The sequence below is a fragment of the Nesoenas mayeri genome (assembly GCF_963082525.1).
Source record: "Nesoenas mayeri genome assembly, chromosome: 7".
Taxonomy (NCBI): Eukaryota; Metazoa; Chordata; class Aves; order Columbiformes; family Columbidae; genus Nesoenas; species Nesoenas mayeri.
In genome coordinates this window covers 30,275,930-30,296,830 of record NC_137551.1, presented here as the reverse complement: position 1 = coordinate 30,296,830, position 20,901 = coordinate 30,275,930, and the positions used below count along the sequence as shown (strand labels likewise).

General features: G+C 37.9%; 1 protein-coding gene across 11 annotated transcripts in view; it reads right to left on the bottom strand.

Moving 5' to 3' along the window:
• Positions 1 to 20,901, bottom strand: part of VTI1A (vesicle transport through interaction with t-SNAREs 1A) — a 265,072-nt gene that overhangs the window by 242,968 nt on the left and 1,203 nt on the right. For all 11 annotated transcript variants that reach the window (XM_080347515.1, XM_080347520.1, XM_080347518.1 and 8 more), the window contains exons 2-3: positions 14,724 to 14,782; positions 10,223 to 10,333 (exon numbers count right to left, since the gene is read on the bottom strand). In XM_080347515.1, coding sequence (XP_080203641.1) covers positions 10,223 to 10,333; positions 14,724 to 14,782 — 170 coding nt within the window. The remainder of the gene's footprint in view (positions 1 to 10,222; positions 10,334 to 14,723; positions 14,783 to 20,901) is intronic.

Sequence of the window (20,901 nt, the reverse complement as noted above, 5' to 3'; positions counted from 1 at the left end):
AAAATATTTGCAGTTACATGTCCCAAAATACCAACCATCATTATGGAAAGTTACTTTTCATGTTTTGAAATAAGAGAATTTGTTTCGATATTAACATCATTATTCTCTCTTAAATAAAATATTAGATATCACTTTTTCCTGGTTGGTGATACAGCCCAGCAAAGGTTATGGTTCAGTTGAACAAGGGCTCAAGGTCTTCTCCTCATGAATCAGTGGAAAGGAAGGTGCTATCTTCGTAATGCAGGAGCATCTTCTAAGTTCCAAGCTAAGACCCACCAAACACAATACGACCCTTTTACTTGCCAGAATTCACACGTGAAGTCTTTAGTGAACAAGTACAACATCTGCAATCGCAATTCAGTGTTTTCCAAAAGCCCACCTAACACGTTTCCATGCTGACCAGGAGGGCAAGCTGGCAAACACTACCCTTATTCATTCTAGTCTTAACTTCTCCGAAAATAAAAAAATACCCAAACAAACTAAGGGCATGTTGGAAAGTTGTGGGGGTTCAGAAAGTGAGCGCAAATGCCAATCAATGGGAAACAGGCAGAGCCCACACACACACTCCCCACTTTCTCCTTATACACCAGGCAACAAATACTTAGTTAGCAAAAAATATTTCTTTTCATTAAACCCATTAGAACTTGTTACATGTTACTATAGTAGGAGAAATTACTCTGTTCTACTGCTGACCCCAGAAGCCAACTGCTATATTCCTTTTTACTATCTGTTCTTTATATTTCTACTCTAATTGTCATTGATCAGCCTTTTTAGGAGGGAACCCTCTGCAGTATTTATTAAATATTGGAAAAGGCTTATTTTCCTAGCACTGGCACCCTAAAGGCAGTTTATAAAAAGCAAATAAAAACTAAGGGAGGTGCTGCATTTGATCCACTTATTATAAATGTATACAAGCATTAAATTGTCAAAAGTACAACTTACAGATCCTCCAGCCTTTGCAGGGATTTCCTCCCCAGCTGAGTCACAACAGCAAGTTTAAAGAGACTTTGTGGCCAAAAACAACTTTTTGTTGTGGTTTGCACAGCAGCTTTGAGGGAAGCTCAATGTACTTGGGACTGAATACTAAATGATTGCAGAATACAAATCAGAAGTTACCAAACAAAAGAATGGAGATATTAATACTTTTTCCATAGGCTTCACACAGTAAAGAACGTTACAAAGGGGTGAGGGGGGGAATCATTCTAATACAACTCCAACTGCATTTTTTTGCTTTATGTTTCTTCCTCACTAGGTCTTAAGCCAGAAACAAGATTCCTGCACTGCTGTAAAAAAGTCCATCTCCTTTCACCTGCACTAGCCAGCTTTAAAGAACCATAAATTCCTCCTCTGCTTACTACTGGTATGTTAAAAAGAACCAGCTTACAGCACAAAATGGGAAGGTTTTATCAGAGAGAAAACAGGCAGTTTAGTTATTAAACAGCATTTTAAAATATTTGCAACTTGTAAATATTAAAGAAATCTAATATTTTTCAGTACAAATGAAAGTCTACCTACACAAGGAAATAGTACCAACATTTTATGAACATCTACTTTGTTCTTGAGTTAGAGTTTGGGGGAGAGGTGGCAAAAAAGATTCAGTTAAATTCAACTGTAATTTGTAAGAAAAAAGATGGAATGAACTGATTGATTTTCATTAAGAATCTGTGACACTATTAAATTCATACTAACACATTAGCTCTTCATAAAGACTTTTTAATCTGTTATAGTAGATTCCTTGAGAGAAAACCCAAAATCAGAATTTAAGCAAACTGCATTTCTATTGCACTAAATTTCAGTATTCCACTTGTGGATAAGCCAAGATTATAAAAATAAAACTATGCAAAACACGATGCTTGGCAACTTCCATTTCTCATAAAACACACAAAAGTTAACACATAACATCACTAAAGCAGCACTATGGAAAGCATGAGAAATAAAGAGAGAACACATCCATCGATGTTTCTTCATTTCACTTACTAACAAATCTAGGATATATTTGCATTTACAGGAATTTTTAACTGGCACAGAATAATTTTTACTATGCCAATAACATTACCATAAATTTATGGCCTGTCTCCCACTATTCTATGGCAAAGGTTTTCAGCAAAACCCAAGGTAATATTATTTGTACTAGCAGAACATAATGAATGCTACTATTTGTAATGTTTGACAGCTGTATGACAACCAGACATACAATACATTCAGTTACGCAAAGAGGTTTTTTCCGCTCTAATTTTTGCCTATGATGCAATCGGAATTTCAACAAGCATTTCATATGTAATGATCATATAAAATTTTCCCCTTGAATTCTGATTGAGGAAAATATCAAGATGAAGCACAAACCTCTTGAAGTTGGGTAGAAATAGCTACTTTCAACAGCAGTGCTTATATTTCAAGCTGGATTTCATGAAAACAGCAGAACTCAGCAAGCAGGCAAAAAAAAAAGGCCATTAACCATCCATTTGCCAAACTGATTTTTGACATGGGACAGTTAATCAGTCACCAATAAAAACTTCACCATTTACCAAACAGCGGCTTCACCATAAAGAAAAGCTATTTTTGACCATGGCAATTAGTCTCCTCATGTTTCAAACACTAAATTCTATTTTCACATTAATTTTTAAAACTATGTGGCTTTAACTTAAAATAAACTGTACATCAAAAGAATGCAAAATAAACAGCCAGGAACACAATTTGACGAATTGGATTTATTGAGTTTATTTAGCTAAACAGGGTCCATTGGATCTCTTTAATAGGCTGACAGTTGCACTGGGCTGGTTAATAAAACATTCAACACAGTATCTTCAGCCAATATAGAAATGCAAATCCCATCAGAAATATTTTATTCATGAAACAGTAATTTCAGTTACTACCAAAGCAAAAAAAGGAAAAAAAGAAACAGGGGGGACAAAAGGGAAGGGGGGGAGGAGAAAAAAAACCCGGACTTGCTTTGCAAACAAACAGTGCCATCTACTGTCATTCCCCGACCAAACCAACCAAGAAACGGGAGAAGGGCTGTAACTAATCCTTCCAGCGTCAAACTGGTACCTTCTCCCTGTTCTGTTGCTTTATCCGTGGCGTGTCTCTCCCTGATTTGCAGTCAAATACAAATTAGCCTCACTCTAGCTGGAAGAAAAATGAGTGATATAACAGGGTAAGAACTTGAGAGCGCAGCTCTAGTCTGAAGCACAAGCGTGTTAAAATGATGTGGGTTTTTGATCAGCTTGTCTGCCGTTTTTTTCTGGAAATCTTTATGTTTCTAACTCATGGTAGAAACCAAATCAAACTTCTGCATACATGAATGTGAGCAATACAACAAAGAGAGAGTGAGACATGCTCTGTTCTGCTTTATTCATCATCGCATCCCGCACCTCATGCTCCAACTGCAGAGCCTTTATTACAGCTGCTATCAAAAGCAGGACAATGGCAGCTGGCTTCTTTTTGCATGACAGGTAGGGGAGTATCACTTGACTAACATAAGAAATCACTGAGAAAGTGAGAAACAGTAAAGCCTTCCTCCTTCTGCCCCCCAAAAAACAGCATTCACCTGTATATGAAATTACTCACCAGCTGGCTAGAAGTGATTTGGAGTGGACATTGCTTCTTCCACTATCTGCTAGGAAGAACAGCACACAGATTTAATTCTACTACTTTGAGAAGTAGGAGTTTTAACACAAGAACAAATTACATGGTAAATAGAGAAATGATAGTTCTGTGCTTGGGAAAGGCTGACGAGGGCAGCATCCAGACATGTCTAACGACGGCCAGGTGAGAAAGCAAGTTCAGCGAAAAAGGCAGAGCTGATGTCATGCTGGATTTCCATTACATGCCTTAAAACACATTTCATAGAAGGATTTTATTCTGCCGTAGACCACTTTTTAGTTTCATTTAATACAGAAACACTCTGTGTGTGAAGGGAGAAAGGAAAGAGGCACGAATGCTTACAGTGCACTGCCTGAGTCCATGTGCCTCTCATTCACAGCCCCCAGACCGACACGAGAATTATCAGACTCACCAAATCACTTCCTGAGAGCACCTTCATTTGTAATCACTCTGATAAGTCTAGTGCCCCACAAAACATTTTTTCTTAAAGTCCTGTGCATCACGTCCACAGCCACTGACTTGCTGAAGGATCAACAAACAGCACGGTGCAACACTCACCAGTCTTACCCCACATGTTAACAGATCAGCAACAACTCTGGAGAGACACAGAATTTCCTATGAGTATCAAGGTGAAGCCGGTTCAGAGACGAGTCTAGTTAAGGAATTAATGTTATTGTCATTACAAATTTGCTGCTTGGTTGCCCTTACCCATTATATTATCTCCTCACACATTGTGTTATGAGATGCATCTTACTTGTCGAACACAGGGGGATTCTTTGTACGTAATACCTACAGAATTATAAAACTCAGGCACGCTTCATTGGTCTGGCTTCTTGGTAGTCTCAGTTAAGACAACCATAACTCCTTAGGTTAATTACAAATTAAGCATGTTCACTTCTGTATTTCACACTTTACTCTAAGGAAAAGTATGTCATCACTAGTAAATTCCACAGTGAAATAAATCTTCCTTCTCCACGCTTCCACACAAAATATAAAATAATTCTTAAGATGTAAATACATTAGGCTAAGTTTTCTACAGGGGATCTAAGTTATACCACCTCTTAATCGTTTACCACAAACCCATTTTAGGCCTTGAATGTTACCAAGAAAAAAAGGGAACATTCTTTCCTGTATCACATTTTCCCCATTCAAATATAGCAATATTGTAAATAAAGTCCCTACACAATGTCAAATACCTCCACCTTCCTCTACCACGAACCCACGAAGGTGGGGACACAAGTGAAAACAAACTGAAGACAATGCAGAATTTTTCTCTATAGGAAAGAAGTTGGTCTAATGTTCAGCAGCAGCGAAGCAGACAAATATATCAGCTGTTATAAGAAAGGAACAGAGGAAAGAAACCAGGGTCTCTGTATAGAGCAGTTTGCATACCGTGTAGAGGACTGATTACATATCTCAAGAAGGTGACAGTATCTATAAAAATGGCACAGTGAAGGAACGTTTGGTCACAAAATGTTTTCTCAAAATCAGATTGTCAAAGTACACGGTCAGATATTTCAAATTTTTTCTTCTGAAATGTAATCGGTTCAATCTCGTGTGCATTAAAACAAATCCTTCACAGCCCTGTTCAAAAAGAGCTGTACTAATCATGTAGCAAAAACTAACCTGCTTTCAAAAGTTTCAGATTTGCCACCAAGGTCAGGTTTTCACTACAGGCACATGTGCCTGCCCAGGCAGGTCACACATGTAACACGTACACATGGTGGGTTCCCTGTTTCTAATAACGTCATGGGGATACAATTATGAAGATCTACACATCCGTGCGACACACAGTTCATGATTTTGTAACTATAAAGCAAGAATGCTTAGTTTTATAAATCAAAGTAATTCAGCAACAGGTCACTAACTCGTCATTTAACAAACATCATTCATTACGCTTATAGCCATATAAATATTTGCCTAGGTAGGTGACTGAACATGAACAACGATAACAATACTAGCAAAAAGCAGCAAGAATATAACAGACACAGTTGTTCGGGTGAGCTTCTGGACTCAGGTGGTACTTCAGAGTCCCACACAAGAGCGAGCTTTATCAAATGACATTCCATCATTTATCTCCTTAAATGTTTTTAAAGCTTAACAGAAGCTGCCATTTTAACAATTATCCTGAACAGAACCTGTAGGAGATATGAAATGTGAATATATATCTTCACTATTGACTGAGCTGAAGCTATTGTTAAATGTCAAAAATGTTTAAACGTTTAGTCAAGTTTTGCACAATATACTCGTCTATATATCTATGGCTTCTACCAGTCTTTTTTTTTGCTTTAAAGTTGAAGGTCAGAATAACCAAAACCAGTACCAATTCTGAGTCTTTAAAAGGCACGAATACTGCCTCTGGGACTGATAACAAATGCTACCTGTAAAATTTGCCTCTGTGCTGCCATGACGGAATAGGAACAGTTCCTGTGCCTCATCCTCCATTTGATGGTTATGTTTTCTGGTTGAATACACCCATTCTACTTGCAGCATTGATTATATAGTACTCATTTTTGTAATAGGAATATTACTGTGTAATATGGCCTTACTGGATTTTTGTCTTTTCCTGTCTCATACTTCAGCTGTAAGTTTTTCAGGAAAATGCCTAACTTTTTTCTTTCTTTTTTCTTTTTTTATGGTGCCCTGATTTGGAACCTTTGGGGTGAATACTAATGCTAGCAGATAACTATGCGTGGTTATGTTTATATAGCTACAGTTTCACACAAATTGGGACAAATTTGGGTCAAAGTATTTTTATAAAATCTTGAAAGCCTTTTACCACTGCATATCCCCACTGTTTAAAGATCACCAGCTCTTTTCATGTAACAATCAACAAAAAAATGCTTTATTTGAAAAAATGATACCTACAGTCCACATGCTTAAAAGACTGCAACAAAATATAAGGCATTCAGAACTTCATGCGGGCAGTCACCATGGACATTTTACATCTGAAACAGTCGGAAACAAAATATTTATAAGCTTAAACCACATAACGGTGCATGGGTGGGTGCAGGGAAAAAATACCGCCTGCTCGCAGGAAGATGGTTTTAAATGTCAGGAACTCTTCAGTCGGTTATCCCAAGACCTTAATCAACCCAGAAAGTCGAAGTGCATGGCCTGCAACTCCACTTCGGGCCACAAGATAGAGCCACGACCACAGTCTCTGCAGCACAGGAGCCTGGTCGGTGCAGGAGCCCCAGAGCTGCGGCTTTGGGACCACAGCGTCCAACGACACCCCGCTATAATCATGCCGTACTGGTATGAACTATTGAAAATGAGATCATAAACCCAAGATTTACAGCTGCAAGTTAAACAAGACAACATAAGGTTTAACAAACAGTTTGACTTTGTTTTGCTACATTTATCGCATGCAGTAAGCAAGCCTGAAACTCAGCCTTTTGAGGGGTACACAGCTTTTTTGCAAGGAATTATCACTTTATACTTGACCTATTCTTATGTTTCTCCCCAGGCATCTGCTCCCCATGGAAGACTGGCCAGCACTAAGGCATCAGAAACCACCCGCCTTACACTGAGGTGCAATGCCTGCTTTGCTAATTTTCACCATCCGTATTCACGGTGCTACGCTGAGAACTTTTAATGAGAAAACTGAGCTATTCTTTTTTTCATTCCCACTCTTCCACCCCAAGAGGGAGGGCCAAGATGGAGGAAGGTGGCCTTTCCTCCTCAGATATCATTTAATGCAATTAGTGGGTTACCAACTACCTGTGTGCAATACAACGCGTGGGGGAGATGCTGGTGCCTCCACACACACCTCTAGACTGCAGAGCACCGATAACTAACTACGGGCTCAACTCAAGATAACAAGGCTTAGCAATGAGAGGAAATAAATCCTCCCATTTGCAACTTGTTCCTATTTGATTAGAAAGTCAGTGATGAACAAGACATTTGGAGTAACTTTTCAAAGTATAGCTCAGCTAAGCTCAAATTCCTATTTTTCAGAATATACTCCTGGCATAGTAAACTGCATAGGAAAAAAACATTAAATATTCATAAAGATGCCACAGTATGTACTGAATAATATCAAAGTGATGGTCCAAAGTTTTGGCATTTTTACACATATTGCCCAAGATCAAATACACTCACTAATAAGCTATTTCATGACAAATAAACCCTGATGTTGTCCATCCTCATGGACAGTCCACATACTTCATGTTTCCTTTTCCTAACTTATAAGTATGTTGCTGTGCTGCTGTTTTCCATAACTGCTTGGATGAGGGAAGATTTCCAAGATGCTGTAAGGTATGCAAAGAACCACAAGATCAAAACTCATATTCATTATGATGAATATAAAAGAAAAGTACTAGTCCCAGTTCTGTGTTCACTTCATATTTGAAATACAGAACTTATTGAAGCAGACTGACGTATATATTTCTTTGCAATTTATTTCACAGAGATCATTTCTTTAAAATGAAACACACACTTCAAGATGATTGAGAAATGTCCTCTTCTCGGTGCACACTGCTTCACACAGGAAGAAAAGCCAAACCAAATATATTGGGATCCAGCTGAGATTCCAGCTCCGTTTATAAAGAATAACACTTAACTTTTGCAAGCTCACATCTGTGTGCCTTTTCGAAGAGCCAAGAACTTTAGGCAGCAAATATGTAAGCTGATCCTAACCCAAAACTGCCAGTATCATTCCCAGTTAAGAATTTCCCTTCATCTATAAAAGTGAATTTGTTTTAGAAGTACTTAGATCTGCTTTCTCTAGAGGCCTGCTAAAGCTCTTACATAAACTCTATAGGCTTTGCTTACAGTCAAACAGATCACAGTTCATTCAGGACAGCATTAAGGCATAACACTCAAACACACTTTCATTTCAGCAAATACTCTCAACTTCCTACCTTCAATGGTCCTGCAGCTTATGGAGTGAAAATAACATTTCCTTTCCTTCCTCTGCTTCCCTCTTTGAACTCACAACTGAATCATTTTGTTATATAGTTTCCAATAAGTTGCCATTGATGAGAATAATCCAAAAATATTCTCAATGCCTCACATACAAACTTAGAAAAATGTTAGTACTTAGAAACTAGAATTATGTAGGAAATACAGTTGTAACAACACTATTTTCTATAGAACTGAGATTTTTCCAAGCATAGCTGTTTCAGTACTTTGCTCCATCCTTCACTCCACCTTCTTTCCTTGGTCTTACGCTGAATGCCATCCTTGGGTTTTGGGCTGTTGGTATTTTCCCACTATTACAATCTGTTCCTTCCCCTTTCTCATGCTGTTTCCGCTCCTTCACTCTGAACACAAACTGACATTCTTTTGATCACCTCACTCCTAGTGCTCTGACGCATTTCTTCCACACACACTCATTTCTCCTCTCCCGTAGTGTCCGGTTCTGAACTCTCCCATTCCCTATTGTCTGAGAATATGGAAGTACCAATTCCCCACTTCTTCCTACATAGAGAAATAGGCCAACAACAAATATATGCAGAAAGTGAGTTCTCCCACATCTGAGAAGACAAACAGCATTCACTACTGGTCCAGAAATCATTCTCTCTTGGAAGCCACTGTTGAGCCAGTAGGACCATACGCACTTCCAACAGCACAACAGCAGGAACTTGTCTCAAAATTTTGATGCAAGTCTTTTTACCCTAACATTCCACAAACTTTACAAAACTGCAACCATCTTTTAACTAATACATTTATGTGCCACTTCTCGACTTGGCAGAAGCACAGAGGAGCAACAGTCAGCTGGGTTTCCTGGCTGCAGGTATAAACATCGATTCTCCTCCCCTGAAGGAATAAACTGCTGCCAGCAATTTGAGGAAATTCACAGTTTTCCAGTGAATGGAAAATACTGCCAACAGTTATTTCTTTCTCCCTACCCTGGAGGAACTGAGCTGCTGCCAATTAACATAGCATTTTCCTACACTTTGCAATCCCTTTGAACTTTTTCAGAATTTTAAAGGAAACAGTTTTGTCTCTACGTAAATCTATTCAGTGCAAATCCTCGTCACAAAAAAGGACTGATAACTGTAGCAGAAGCCCCTAGACAAGGAAATCTTGTTAGTTTGCATCCATTACTTGAAAAAATGTAGTATTTATAATGGATTTATACAAAAGCCAAGAAGAATCTAACTGCAACAGAAGAGAAATCACAGAGACTAAGAAATGCAGTGCACAAGAGATAAACTACATTCAAAAATTCCATGTACTGGAGATTATATTGCTTTTCATGTTACTGCCCACATTACTACAAGCTGTCATAAACGAACCATTATTTTCTGCTAAGGCTATACTTGCGTATTAATGCTCATGCTCCACCAATCATTCCTCGAGAAACAGGATTAAAAGCTGACTAGTTTTCCTACAGCATGAACACTCACAATGTTTAATGGCACAGAAACACTTCAGGTCCAGGGCAAAGGGAAAGAAGGCTAGCAACTTGAATATTCATGTGAGACTGCTACAAAAAGAAAAGCTTCCCTTCCCCAGTTTGGTTTTCATCTGTCCATAAATACAGCAAGATACACGCAGAACTCATCTCTCACACTAGCCAAAAATACCCTCTCAGTTGCCTGAATAACTGCATTATTATTTTTAAAAATTCTCATTGATTCCTTCTTTATGTAATATGTTAAAAACTCACAAAATCAGCTTCAAGTTTTCCCATTTCTTGCTTGTAGCTTCTCATTCGACTGCTGTACATTCCTCGGCTTTGAGGTGGGATCTCTCGAACTTCAAGTTCCATCTGCTCAAGCTAGCAAGTGAAAACAAAGAGGGGACACGTAAATCAAATCATGCAAATTAAAGCAACGATGAATTTATTCTAAGAAGCATTCCTTCCTTATCAAGAAAAACATTGTTTAGTCTGCAGGATATAAATCATTTATCAAAATCTTAACACAGATGACAAAATTAATATTAATACATAGAAGGAATGATTCTAGTCAAACATTTCTGGATTTCAATTCCAAATGTGATGCATATATTTAATTACAAGAAAATAGTAAAACTGTGGTTAAATAACTTCCTGCAAATGAACACAGTTCAGAAGAAAGCTGCCTCCATCTAGTTGTGTTGTTTTGGAAATCCTTGGCTGAAGAAAGTATTTTATTTGTTTTTATACACACAGACAGGTATCAGTGTGTATATAAACATGTATATGTGTTTATATATATATATATATATAAAAACATGTATACATGCGTATATATATGTACATGTTTAAAGTTTTAGTTACCACCAGCCACTATGTTTAATAAAATAATTCTTGTTCTTTCAAATACAGCTTGCTCAGCAGAATTACAAAGCCTAAACTGACTGCCTAAACCTACATCCCAAATCTGTTTGTAGGTATATTAAAGAGCTGAATTTGGGGGTTTAATAACAATACTATTCAAGAACTTGTATACAGCTGAATGCATTAAAACATCAGAGGCAGATCGTATCTTTCAAAAGCTTTTTCTGTTTATTCTTGCCATGTAGAATACTAAGGGGCCTGAAATGCAGGAATATGGCTCAGAGGTACAGAAAATCAAAAGGAATTACAAACCAGGGCTGAGCTGCCTGCTAATTACCTGCCCACTGGGTCACAGAGCCTCCACTACATGATGCTGTCTGTTCAGGAATTCTGCTTTGCACAGCTGAAGAATCGCTTACCTGCCTTTTAAAATCTTTCCAGCTTACTCTAAACCGATAAAAGAATACTTCTCCTTGGTTGCTGTAGGCACCTGGAACAATATTTACTCACCTCCTGCTGATCTCAGTTGAGCAATATGGCATTGGAACAGAAATGCCTTTCAATTAGGGTCCCAAGCTACTAGTTATGTGTCTTCACAAGGGACAGCTATAGTTTATTCCTATGTAATCGCTTGCTTAGACTTTGAAATTTCATCCTCATATCGTAAGGAAAGCATCTGAATTGAATCAATGGAATTACCAGATACTCAGAAGTCATTCCGCCTGATCTATTCTGATTATACAAAATGATATTCAGTAATAAACTGTAAAGCAGACTTTAATTAAATAGTCAGTAATGAACTGAAACATACAAAGCAATTTCTAGTTCTACCCAGTTCTTTGGCTCAGGCTTAACTTTCCAAAGGGGTATTATAAATTAAACAGATAGCTGGAATTAATGGCTTATTTCTTATCAATCTCATCTCAATATTTTTGATCTCAAACATTCTATAAACAGAGAAAACACTCCTCTCATGTATATACAGTTGTATGTGAAGGCTGGGATGCTTTGATGAAGCCTCAATTCTTATCTAGTACATAAAAATGAAACTATCACCCAGTGAATGCAGAATCTGCTGCAAAGATCAGACCAGAGTCCATGAAATCAAAAATGTTCATTCAAGACAATCAGTATCAGAGGGTGTAAGGTCCAAGAAACAATGATGATGCAGGTATATTTAGGCTGACAACATTTAACAGCTTTTTTTTTTGTCATCATGAGATTAAATGGGTACATTTTGTGGCTGGGCTGATAAACTTCCATGCAAAGTCATACAGAAGAAAGTGGCCCAAGCAGGTGTGAAACCAAATGCAACCTAATTTCATGCATCTTCACTTTCAGGCCTCATATTATTGGTCATAAAATTTTTCATACGAAAGTAAGAACAGAGCTAAACTCTTCTAATAGAAAATCTAAAAATAACTTGACACTTAAATCTCAAAACATCTGTAGAAGCCCAAGTCTTCTTCAGAAAACTGAAGAGCAAAGCATTTCTGTTATTGCTTATGTTCAAACTTGCCAATTCTGTGGTGAAGCTGAGCATTTTGGCACCCAACTCCTGCCCACAGTCAAAAACCAGGCCCCATCCTTAAGGCTCCTCAGGTGTTTAACCCAGTAGGTTTGCTCCTGACACCACCCAGTACACTCTCAGCAGTCAGCTCTGCAGACATTGGCAGTGCCATTCAAAAGTATAACAAAGTAAGGCAGCGCTGCTGCTGATGTCCATTGAGACTCCAAAATAAATCTCCCTCTCTCGCAGGAATTTTTCCACACAGAAATTGCTCTGGAGAAACGCTAACATTTTTCTGAAACTTGTAAGCTTGGCTGTTTTACTTTGATCCTAAAGTCCTGGAACTAAAATAGAGATCTGATAATAAATAAATAAATAAATAAAAGCTAAATAAGAATAAACTAGCATTTGCACCATGGCAATTTTGTGATGTGTCCTTCATGAAACATAAAAGCAAGTAATGCACAGACAGTTTTTTCTTCTTAAAAGCAAAATTTCACTAAAAAATGCTAATTCCAACTCTTCTAGCACATGTTAGATTTTACACTCAAAGAACTTCCCAAGCATTATCACAACATTCACCTTTCTTAGAAACCTGGTAAAAATAACATGATGCTCTACACAGGATGCAGAACAGCAGGATTTCTCTCCAGAGATCTCAGTGCTGGCTGAAAATGCAGCCTGGGAGCCTGAAAAGTTTTGCTGTCAGTTCTGCACATAGATCAAATCAATTCCATCAGTGTTTTTACCCAAATAAAGCAGACAATGTTTTAAAACAATCAATGGTTAGTCAATATAAATAAATTATCTCTACAATAATATTTATAATACATTAGAGTGTTGTTTCCTAGCCAAGAAGGAAATCAACCAAAATCAGCTAAACCCAGCTTTGACTACTCAAGACAATGAAGCAAACCAACATATGAAAACTATCAGTAGCAAGAAATCTAGCTTATTTTGATTTTCCACTGTAGCCTTTAGTTTAAAAGAGGATCTTTTTAATCAGTTCTGTTATTAGCAGGTTTGTTCAAATTGATTTTTAAACCCAAGCCTTGACATTAATCACAAACATGTGAGGTAATTGCTTAAAGCCAATAATTGAATTAAGCACCTGTCTAGCAGCATTAGCAACAAGATCTGAAACAAAAGCGTGAAAGAAAAGCCAGTACATTAAATGAAGATCATCAGGATAAAAGTACAGACACAGGATTTACTTTTTAATCTTATAATAAATACAAATTTAGATTATCTTTTTCTGATGTGAGTCATTAACTCAATTTCTGCTCCTTCCAATCTTACTTTGTGTAGAAAACAAAATTTGAATTATTTTTCATCAGACCAGCCATGCTACAATTTCCCCATACGGCTATGCTTTTTTTTGCCATGTCAAGTTGTACTGAAAGAGATGAAAAACATTTCTAGATTTCTAGTTTCTTTCAGCTGTTTGAATATGAAAGTGCCTGAAAGGCCTTACTCGAACTTCAGAACATCCTATGAGATGGGACAGTAATCTTACCAAGTTTCTCACTAAGAATACCAAAATCCTTACTGTTTGGTTATTAACGAAATCATTGGTTCAAGTTGCTCAATTATAAGAATTTTCAGGCAAGAATAACTCATTTTGTTTCCCTATTCTAACAGTCAGGTTACATTTCTGACACTAGACAGACCAAACTCATTTGCAAGCAACAAACAAAAGCAACTTCAGGCAAGGAACTATTGGCTATGTGGGAAGAAGTCAACAACGTCACCAACACCCTTTGCTCAGTTACCCCATACTTGTAAAATTTTACTTTTATATTCCATCCAGATGGAAGACGTGACACATTGTAATGGGAACAAATTTTTTAAAGAAGTCACAGTTGCTTAACACATACTGCTTTCTTCTGTCAGTGCAGATCACTAACTAATGCTTGGTTAACATTTTTACTCTTCTCAGATCAGTAACCTATACTACTATTGCTCCCTTGACCTCAAACACCTAAATATACTTACGCCTCACTTGCTCAAAGAGAAAAAATGATCTCCTGTTCTACAGCACCATCAGACAGACTAAATCAAGGAGGTGCATGGGTCAAATAAACAGTCCAGGTGTGCAAATATTTAATTCAGTTTCTCAAGTAAAAGACCTAATCCACAAGTCAAAGCCTGTAGCAGCCTGTAATAGCTCACAGTAATAATGCAAACTTTAAATCATTTAACACAAGATTAACAAAAGCTACATTCCAGTTGGATATTCCATAGCCTCAAATAAGAACTATTTAAAAAATATTATTTCATTTTCTAATATATTATTGTTAAGTATTCTAGGGCATTGTGTGTTTTGAATGTTACCACTAATGAGCCTATTATTTTCCCTAGGAATTTGCAGTTAACATACGAAAAGCCAAAACGTACCAGTTCCCTTGCTTCTTCGAGCTGTTTCTCAACATTTGCAACCATCTGCTTCTTGTCATCTGAAACAGAATTGTGAAAATACCAATATAATTGTGCTCTTGCCATGAAAGAAAAATAGACCATTTCAAAAGCTTATATGTATCAATTAAATCTGACTTCAGGGATTTATGCTGTGTGATATGATCAAACACTGCAATACTCACATTAGTAATTAAAAAAAAAAAAATAAAAAAGGAGATTGGAGAATTCTTAATGTCTTCTGGTTTGCTATGCAGCATTTGCTGGTTAGGAAAGCAGTTAGAGCTGCTCCAGGTGTAGTTCTGCCTCAGCAGGTGATTACTGGGTGTGTACTGATGCATGAAAAGACACATACTTACATCAAATGGAAAAATATATATATATTTAAGAACAAAGGCTTATCCTATTTATTTGCAAAATATGAGATGCACAAAACCAAGCACCCCACTTATAAATCCCACTTATAATGAATCCAGGTACTGAAGAAAAATGAGGTTTCTATTCCTCTGCTCCTGTGCTTATTGTAGAACCTCGTTTCTTCTGCTTTGACAAAAACAACATGAAATGCCATAGAAAACCACTGTCTTCTAGCAGCAGTAAAAAATTAGTAATAAAAGATACAAATGTAAAAAAAACGCCTAGAATCAGTTATAGACTATATGTAGCAATCATCATTCACCAGGTTCCCCAGCAAGTCTATACCCCAGCTATAGAGAGCATGTCTGACTTCCAACCTGCCTCTAGCCGTCCATTCTCAGGCAGAGCATCCAATATGAACTGACATTCAGCATCATATCTGCCAAACATTCCAACTGCTTGACCACTTGGTTTGTTACAGAATGGAAGAGGACTTTCTGAGGAATATTCAGACAGTGAATAACAAAAAGTCCCCACATTGCCTAACTCCTGTGGGCATTCAGGGCTGCAACACTGCCACTTGCACCACCTCCTGCCACTCTCATGGCCACATCTTCCATTCTTCTGACTGTAAATCCACACATTCATAGAATCACAGAATCATTTCGGTTGGAAGAGACCCTCAGGATCATCGAGTCCAACCATAACCTAACTCTAGCACTAAACCATGTCCCTAAGAACCTTATCTAAACCCCTTTTAAACACCTCCAGAGATGGTGACTTCACCACTTCCCTGGGTAGCCTGTTCCAATGCCTGACAACCCTTTTCCTAACATCCAATCTAAACCAAAACTCTGCACGCACAACCCTTTACACCAAGAGCATCATGAGACATCTGTGCTGGTGGTTTGCCTGATGAAACATACAGAAAGTGAATTGTAGAAAAGTATCTACAGTCATTGCTCCCCAGAAATCATGCTGGATAAGTCTATGTTGGCACAAGAGACTTTATTGTGTATATTCAGACATCACAATTTTCTTTTTCAGGCTGAATTCCTTTGCTTCTCTTCCACATGATGTCTTTGTATCCTAGAACTGTCATACTAAACACCAGAAGAAACTATCTGATTATCTCCTTTGATCCTCTGCATGCCACTGAATTTCAAGAGGGACTCCCTTTATTAAATTAATATAATTTAGCTTATCACATGCTGAAATGCTTTACTTTTTTGAGCAAACTTAGTGCCATAGGCAGGAATCAGGGGATGCTGAGGCAAAACCAGAATTTTTGCCATATAAAGTAAAATGTGCTCTTAAAACAACCTTCCTTAAAAGCAACATAACCACTACTGGAAGGACTATACTGCCACAGATTTTTTGATGAAGCATCCCCAGCATAAGCAAGTCATGTCCCAGCTGAACCCTTCCACTGCTCTGCCACAGGGCCCTGTCCATCTGTTTTCTCCTTTACATAAGATACTCCACACTCTAATTTAAGAACACACAAGCATCATGATCTGTCCTTCTTCACTTACATGCATTGGAGCTCTGCCTGCAGAGAGGGTCAGGCTCAGAAACATCTTTTCACCTTTAAGATAATGCAGAGATCTTTGCAAATAATCAGCTATTCAAGGACTAGAAAAGCTGTCTTCTGAGGATACAACACTATGTCTAGCAAAACATAGCTAGAATAGAACCTTGAAGAACACTGTAGCCCCCCAAGGAAAGGGAATTCTGCCAGTGATACACACGAGAAATTAAGAGCTCACCTCTAAATCCTCCCAGTTTCCCTTCTTATCCTTGAAAGAGGCACAGAATTTAAGCAAGTAATCCTCTCTACAAAGCTAAAGCCATGCAAAAAACCAGCATCTTTCTTGCAAATCTGGAATTCATGCTGCCATGTCTGGTGGATTCTACTACAGCAGAAGAGGCAGGAAATGCTCGTTTCTGTGCAGCATTTCTAGTTCTCTGCAAGCAACGCCCTCTTTTAATTCCCCACCAGGTTCGCATGATGGCACGCAAGCCAGAAAATGTAACGGTTAGTGATTTATCTACCTAACATAACTAAACCCAAAAGAAAAGAGAATCTGCCACTTATTTGCCCACACATTTTGATTCTCCTACCCAGTATTCCAAAACACCTCTGTTCTTTCCTTCATTTGGAGGTGGGCAAGATGACGATGGACGAAAGGAAAAACAACATAAGATACAAAACACACAATACCACTTTATTGAAGTTGAAATAAAATTTTAAAATATAGCAGCAGAAAATAAATGTACCACAGCAATTTCAGCATTTCCCCAAGTTTTACTGGATTACAATTTCCATACATGTTAAGTAACCTGAAATTTAGGGAACAGAGTTGGGGTTTTGTGGAAGATACTTCATGCTGTACAAATTTGGTGTATACTTGTGATTACAAGAACTGTTACTCCACAGACCAGTAAGATCTTACCCAGCCACAGAGATATTAAGGTACAGGGGTTTAAGAAGGAAAACCCCTTAGTACACAGGAGGTCTGGCTGAAACTGATCTTCAATGGTTTAGTTAATTAAACTTTAACCTCACTCCGGAGTTCCATTTTGACATCATCCTAGATTTATCAATATATAATCATGCAGCTGGTGACTAAGGCAACTGCTGGGAGCGAAGGCCTTCAGACAACAGGCCTTTGCTGTTCTTTCAAACACAGATGTGCAAGCAGGCACATGGCAACATCCCAGTGCTGCAGCTCTGGAGCAACATCTTACGGATCTCCAAAAAAGCAGCCGATCTTGTGGCAACTCCTGATCCTCTAGGCCAGTAAGTTTAGGACTGTATAAATGTATTTATTTTCTATTTATTAATTCATACAGTCTTAAAATTACATTTGGCCCTCTGAAGGCAACTGCAAGGCTGATGTGGCCCCCGGTGAAAATGAGTTGGACACCCCTGCTCTAGGGCACACAATATCATTAGTCTCTAGAGCAATAAGGGGTGGCATGATCCAGCAGGGTCACTTTGGTAAGGAAAAGCAAGCTTACCAAAGTGTAAGCAGCATTTACAGAAAAGCAGAAATCTGTCTAGAAATGTAAAAAGATAACACAGCATTGGTGTGATCTCACAACAAATAAAGATATTAAAATAAATCTGGACCAAGACTGAGTAGTCTCATTGCTTATGGAATCACTTCTTTTTATTAGTACAAGCTGAGGAAGAAACTGAGTAACAAAGGGCTTCAGTGCATAGACCACTTGCAGATTTTGCAACACTGGCCAAGGTGGTTTACATGTTCATCACTGCCAGAAGTTACAATCCAACAGCAGAGACAACTGGAACGATACATGTGTTTCTCTCTTTGGGTTATAAAACTGGGTTCAAGAGGCACAATGTAATGAGCCAGACCTGAAATGAAGAGAGTCAACTGCAGTACAGGGGTACAAGAGAAAATTAAAGTGGGAGTTTCTTCAGCTAAATTTGTCAGACACTGAAATATAGTGCCTTGATTGCCCAGTAGAAAATGCAGGTATTGAGTATCAGAAGAATGACAACACTCAAGTCTAGAACTATCATGACCCAGAGGCTACTGAGCTGGGAAAAGACCAAGTATCACCATTTGTGCAGATAAAATTCTCTTTCAGATCAGGCAATTTATACAAATTTTTGGTCAAATCGCAAGATAGATGTTTCTCTGAAACACCAAGGCACATTAATAAAACACATCAGCCAATGATCCTCCTTCTTCAAAGACCTGCAGCAGCATCACAGAAAATCTATTTAAAAGCCATTTCTCTATTTAGAACACTTTAATTTTCCAGATGATGTCTGCCTCAACGCAAGACGTTTCTTCCCAAGATGTTCTATTGTCCTTGCTGCTTATTGTTTCTGTAGTATCAGAGTCTCTTTGTTACATTTCTTGCTGAACTATTTATGCATTTGTGACAATAGGATTGTTTGTTGAGACATCATCCTCCCAGAACACAAGACAGCATCAAGTCCTGACAACAACAAACGCAGGAATGTTGCAAAAACAATTAACCGGTATTTCTCCAATTCAACTGAACACGAAGCTTACAACAGGTCCATCTTGTGCAGCAGAAGGAAATAAACCAGTCACTAGACTCATGGAGATCTCTCTGTATTACACAGAAGAAACACAAGTCCTTACACCTTTTCATCCTGCTTCTTCCAGCGTGGAGGAAGAAGGCCATTAGCAATCTCTCTCAAATCACTGCTGCTGAAAACTGACACCTCACCTGCATCTCTCCTGACGTCCCCCTCCCACCTCACAATCCTCTTTTTGAGGCTCTCCCAGCCATCTCCAGAAGAACTAACTGGAACTTCCAGTGATGAAGAAGCAAAGATCTTGCAAATACTCCTATTAAGAAACAAGGGAAAAATGTGTATTTAAAAATATTTCTGATTAAAGTGTTGAGCATAGTCAGAGATTTATTTTTCCAGGTGGTCAAATGCCTCTATTAGCTAAAAGTACAACTTGGTTTTAAATTGATTTAAATTGATTTTTTGCTAATGAAAGACAGAATAGTCCTGAAAATGGAGACAATGCCCTCACAATGCAAGCCAGTCCAAACCATGTATGACCAGCCTCAAATCCAAAAAGGGAAAAGCCACCTCTAAGAAAAAAGAAAAAAACAAAAAAAAACAAAAAAAAACCACTAAGAAAACCCAAAATAAAAAACAAACAAAAACAACAAAAAGACAAAAACAAACAAAAAACAAACAACAACAAAAACAAAACAAAAAATTGCCTTATCTTGAGGCCATTTAGCCCAGTACCACTCTACTGGTCCTGCAGGGAACATGCATTCTTTCTCCTCTTAGAGGATGGCGAATTCTAAAATAAACCTTCTAATGGCCACATAAAAGAATAATGATTTCAAAGCCTGCTGCTTCTAGCATATATCAGTGTTTAAGACAATACTCTTTAAACATCTCATATTTAAGCTCCAAAGTCTCCCTAAGTGAATAAGGAGAGGATTATGGAAATCCACTGCTACTAAGCAGAATATTCTCCCTACTATTAAGCAGACACTGATGACTTCCAAAATCTATACAATTAGGAAATTAAATCTCTACTCTTTTTCCAGAGATCAGTGTAGCACTACAGATTTTCAGAAGAGGAGCCCGTAGTGTATTTCTGGTGTCTCTCTCTTCCTACAAGAGATTCTTACATCTAGTTTGTTTTAAAAGTGAACAACCCTTCATGAGGCAGTGGGAAATACTGCCTTGATTAGGTGCTTTAAATTAGTGAAGAATTCACTGCATCCTCTCAGTAAATTGTTCCAGTGGCCATTTACAGGTTAAATATAATTTCTGAGCAGACTAAATTATACCGGTTCTAAGTTTAAATCACAGGAATGCTTTGTATAGCTCCCTTCTTCATTTTCTAAGTCCCCATTATAAAACAGAAAAAGCTTTCTACCTCATAAGTACCTGCAGATTGTGACTGAATTATCCCCCGTGTCTCTTCTTTTAAGCTCAACAGCAAATAAGCTTTGTTAGGCCAACGAAAAGGCATAGTTTCCCATCCTTTAACCATGCCTGGGACTGGTCACTGAATCCCAATTTATCAGAAGACACGTTTTTACTCAGAATCCCCCTGTTTGTTAATTTCAGATTTATTTTGGACCTCTGAATTAATGTTCCACTGAAATAATATGTTTTAATTGAGCACCTACCTCAAATCCTGTTTAGAGTCACTGCTTCACTTCATGATGCATTTCCTACTCTAAAAGCAGGATGTTATTCTCTAGTCCTGGATGCATATTTTTGCCTTTAGTCATATGGAAAAGTACACCATTA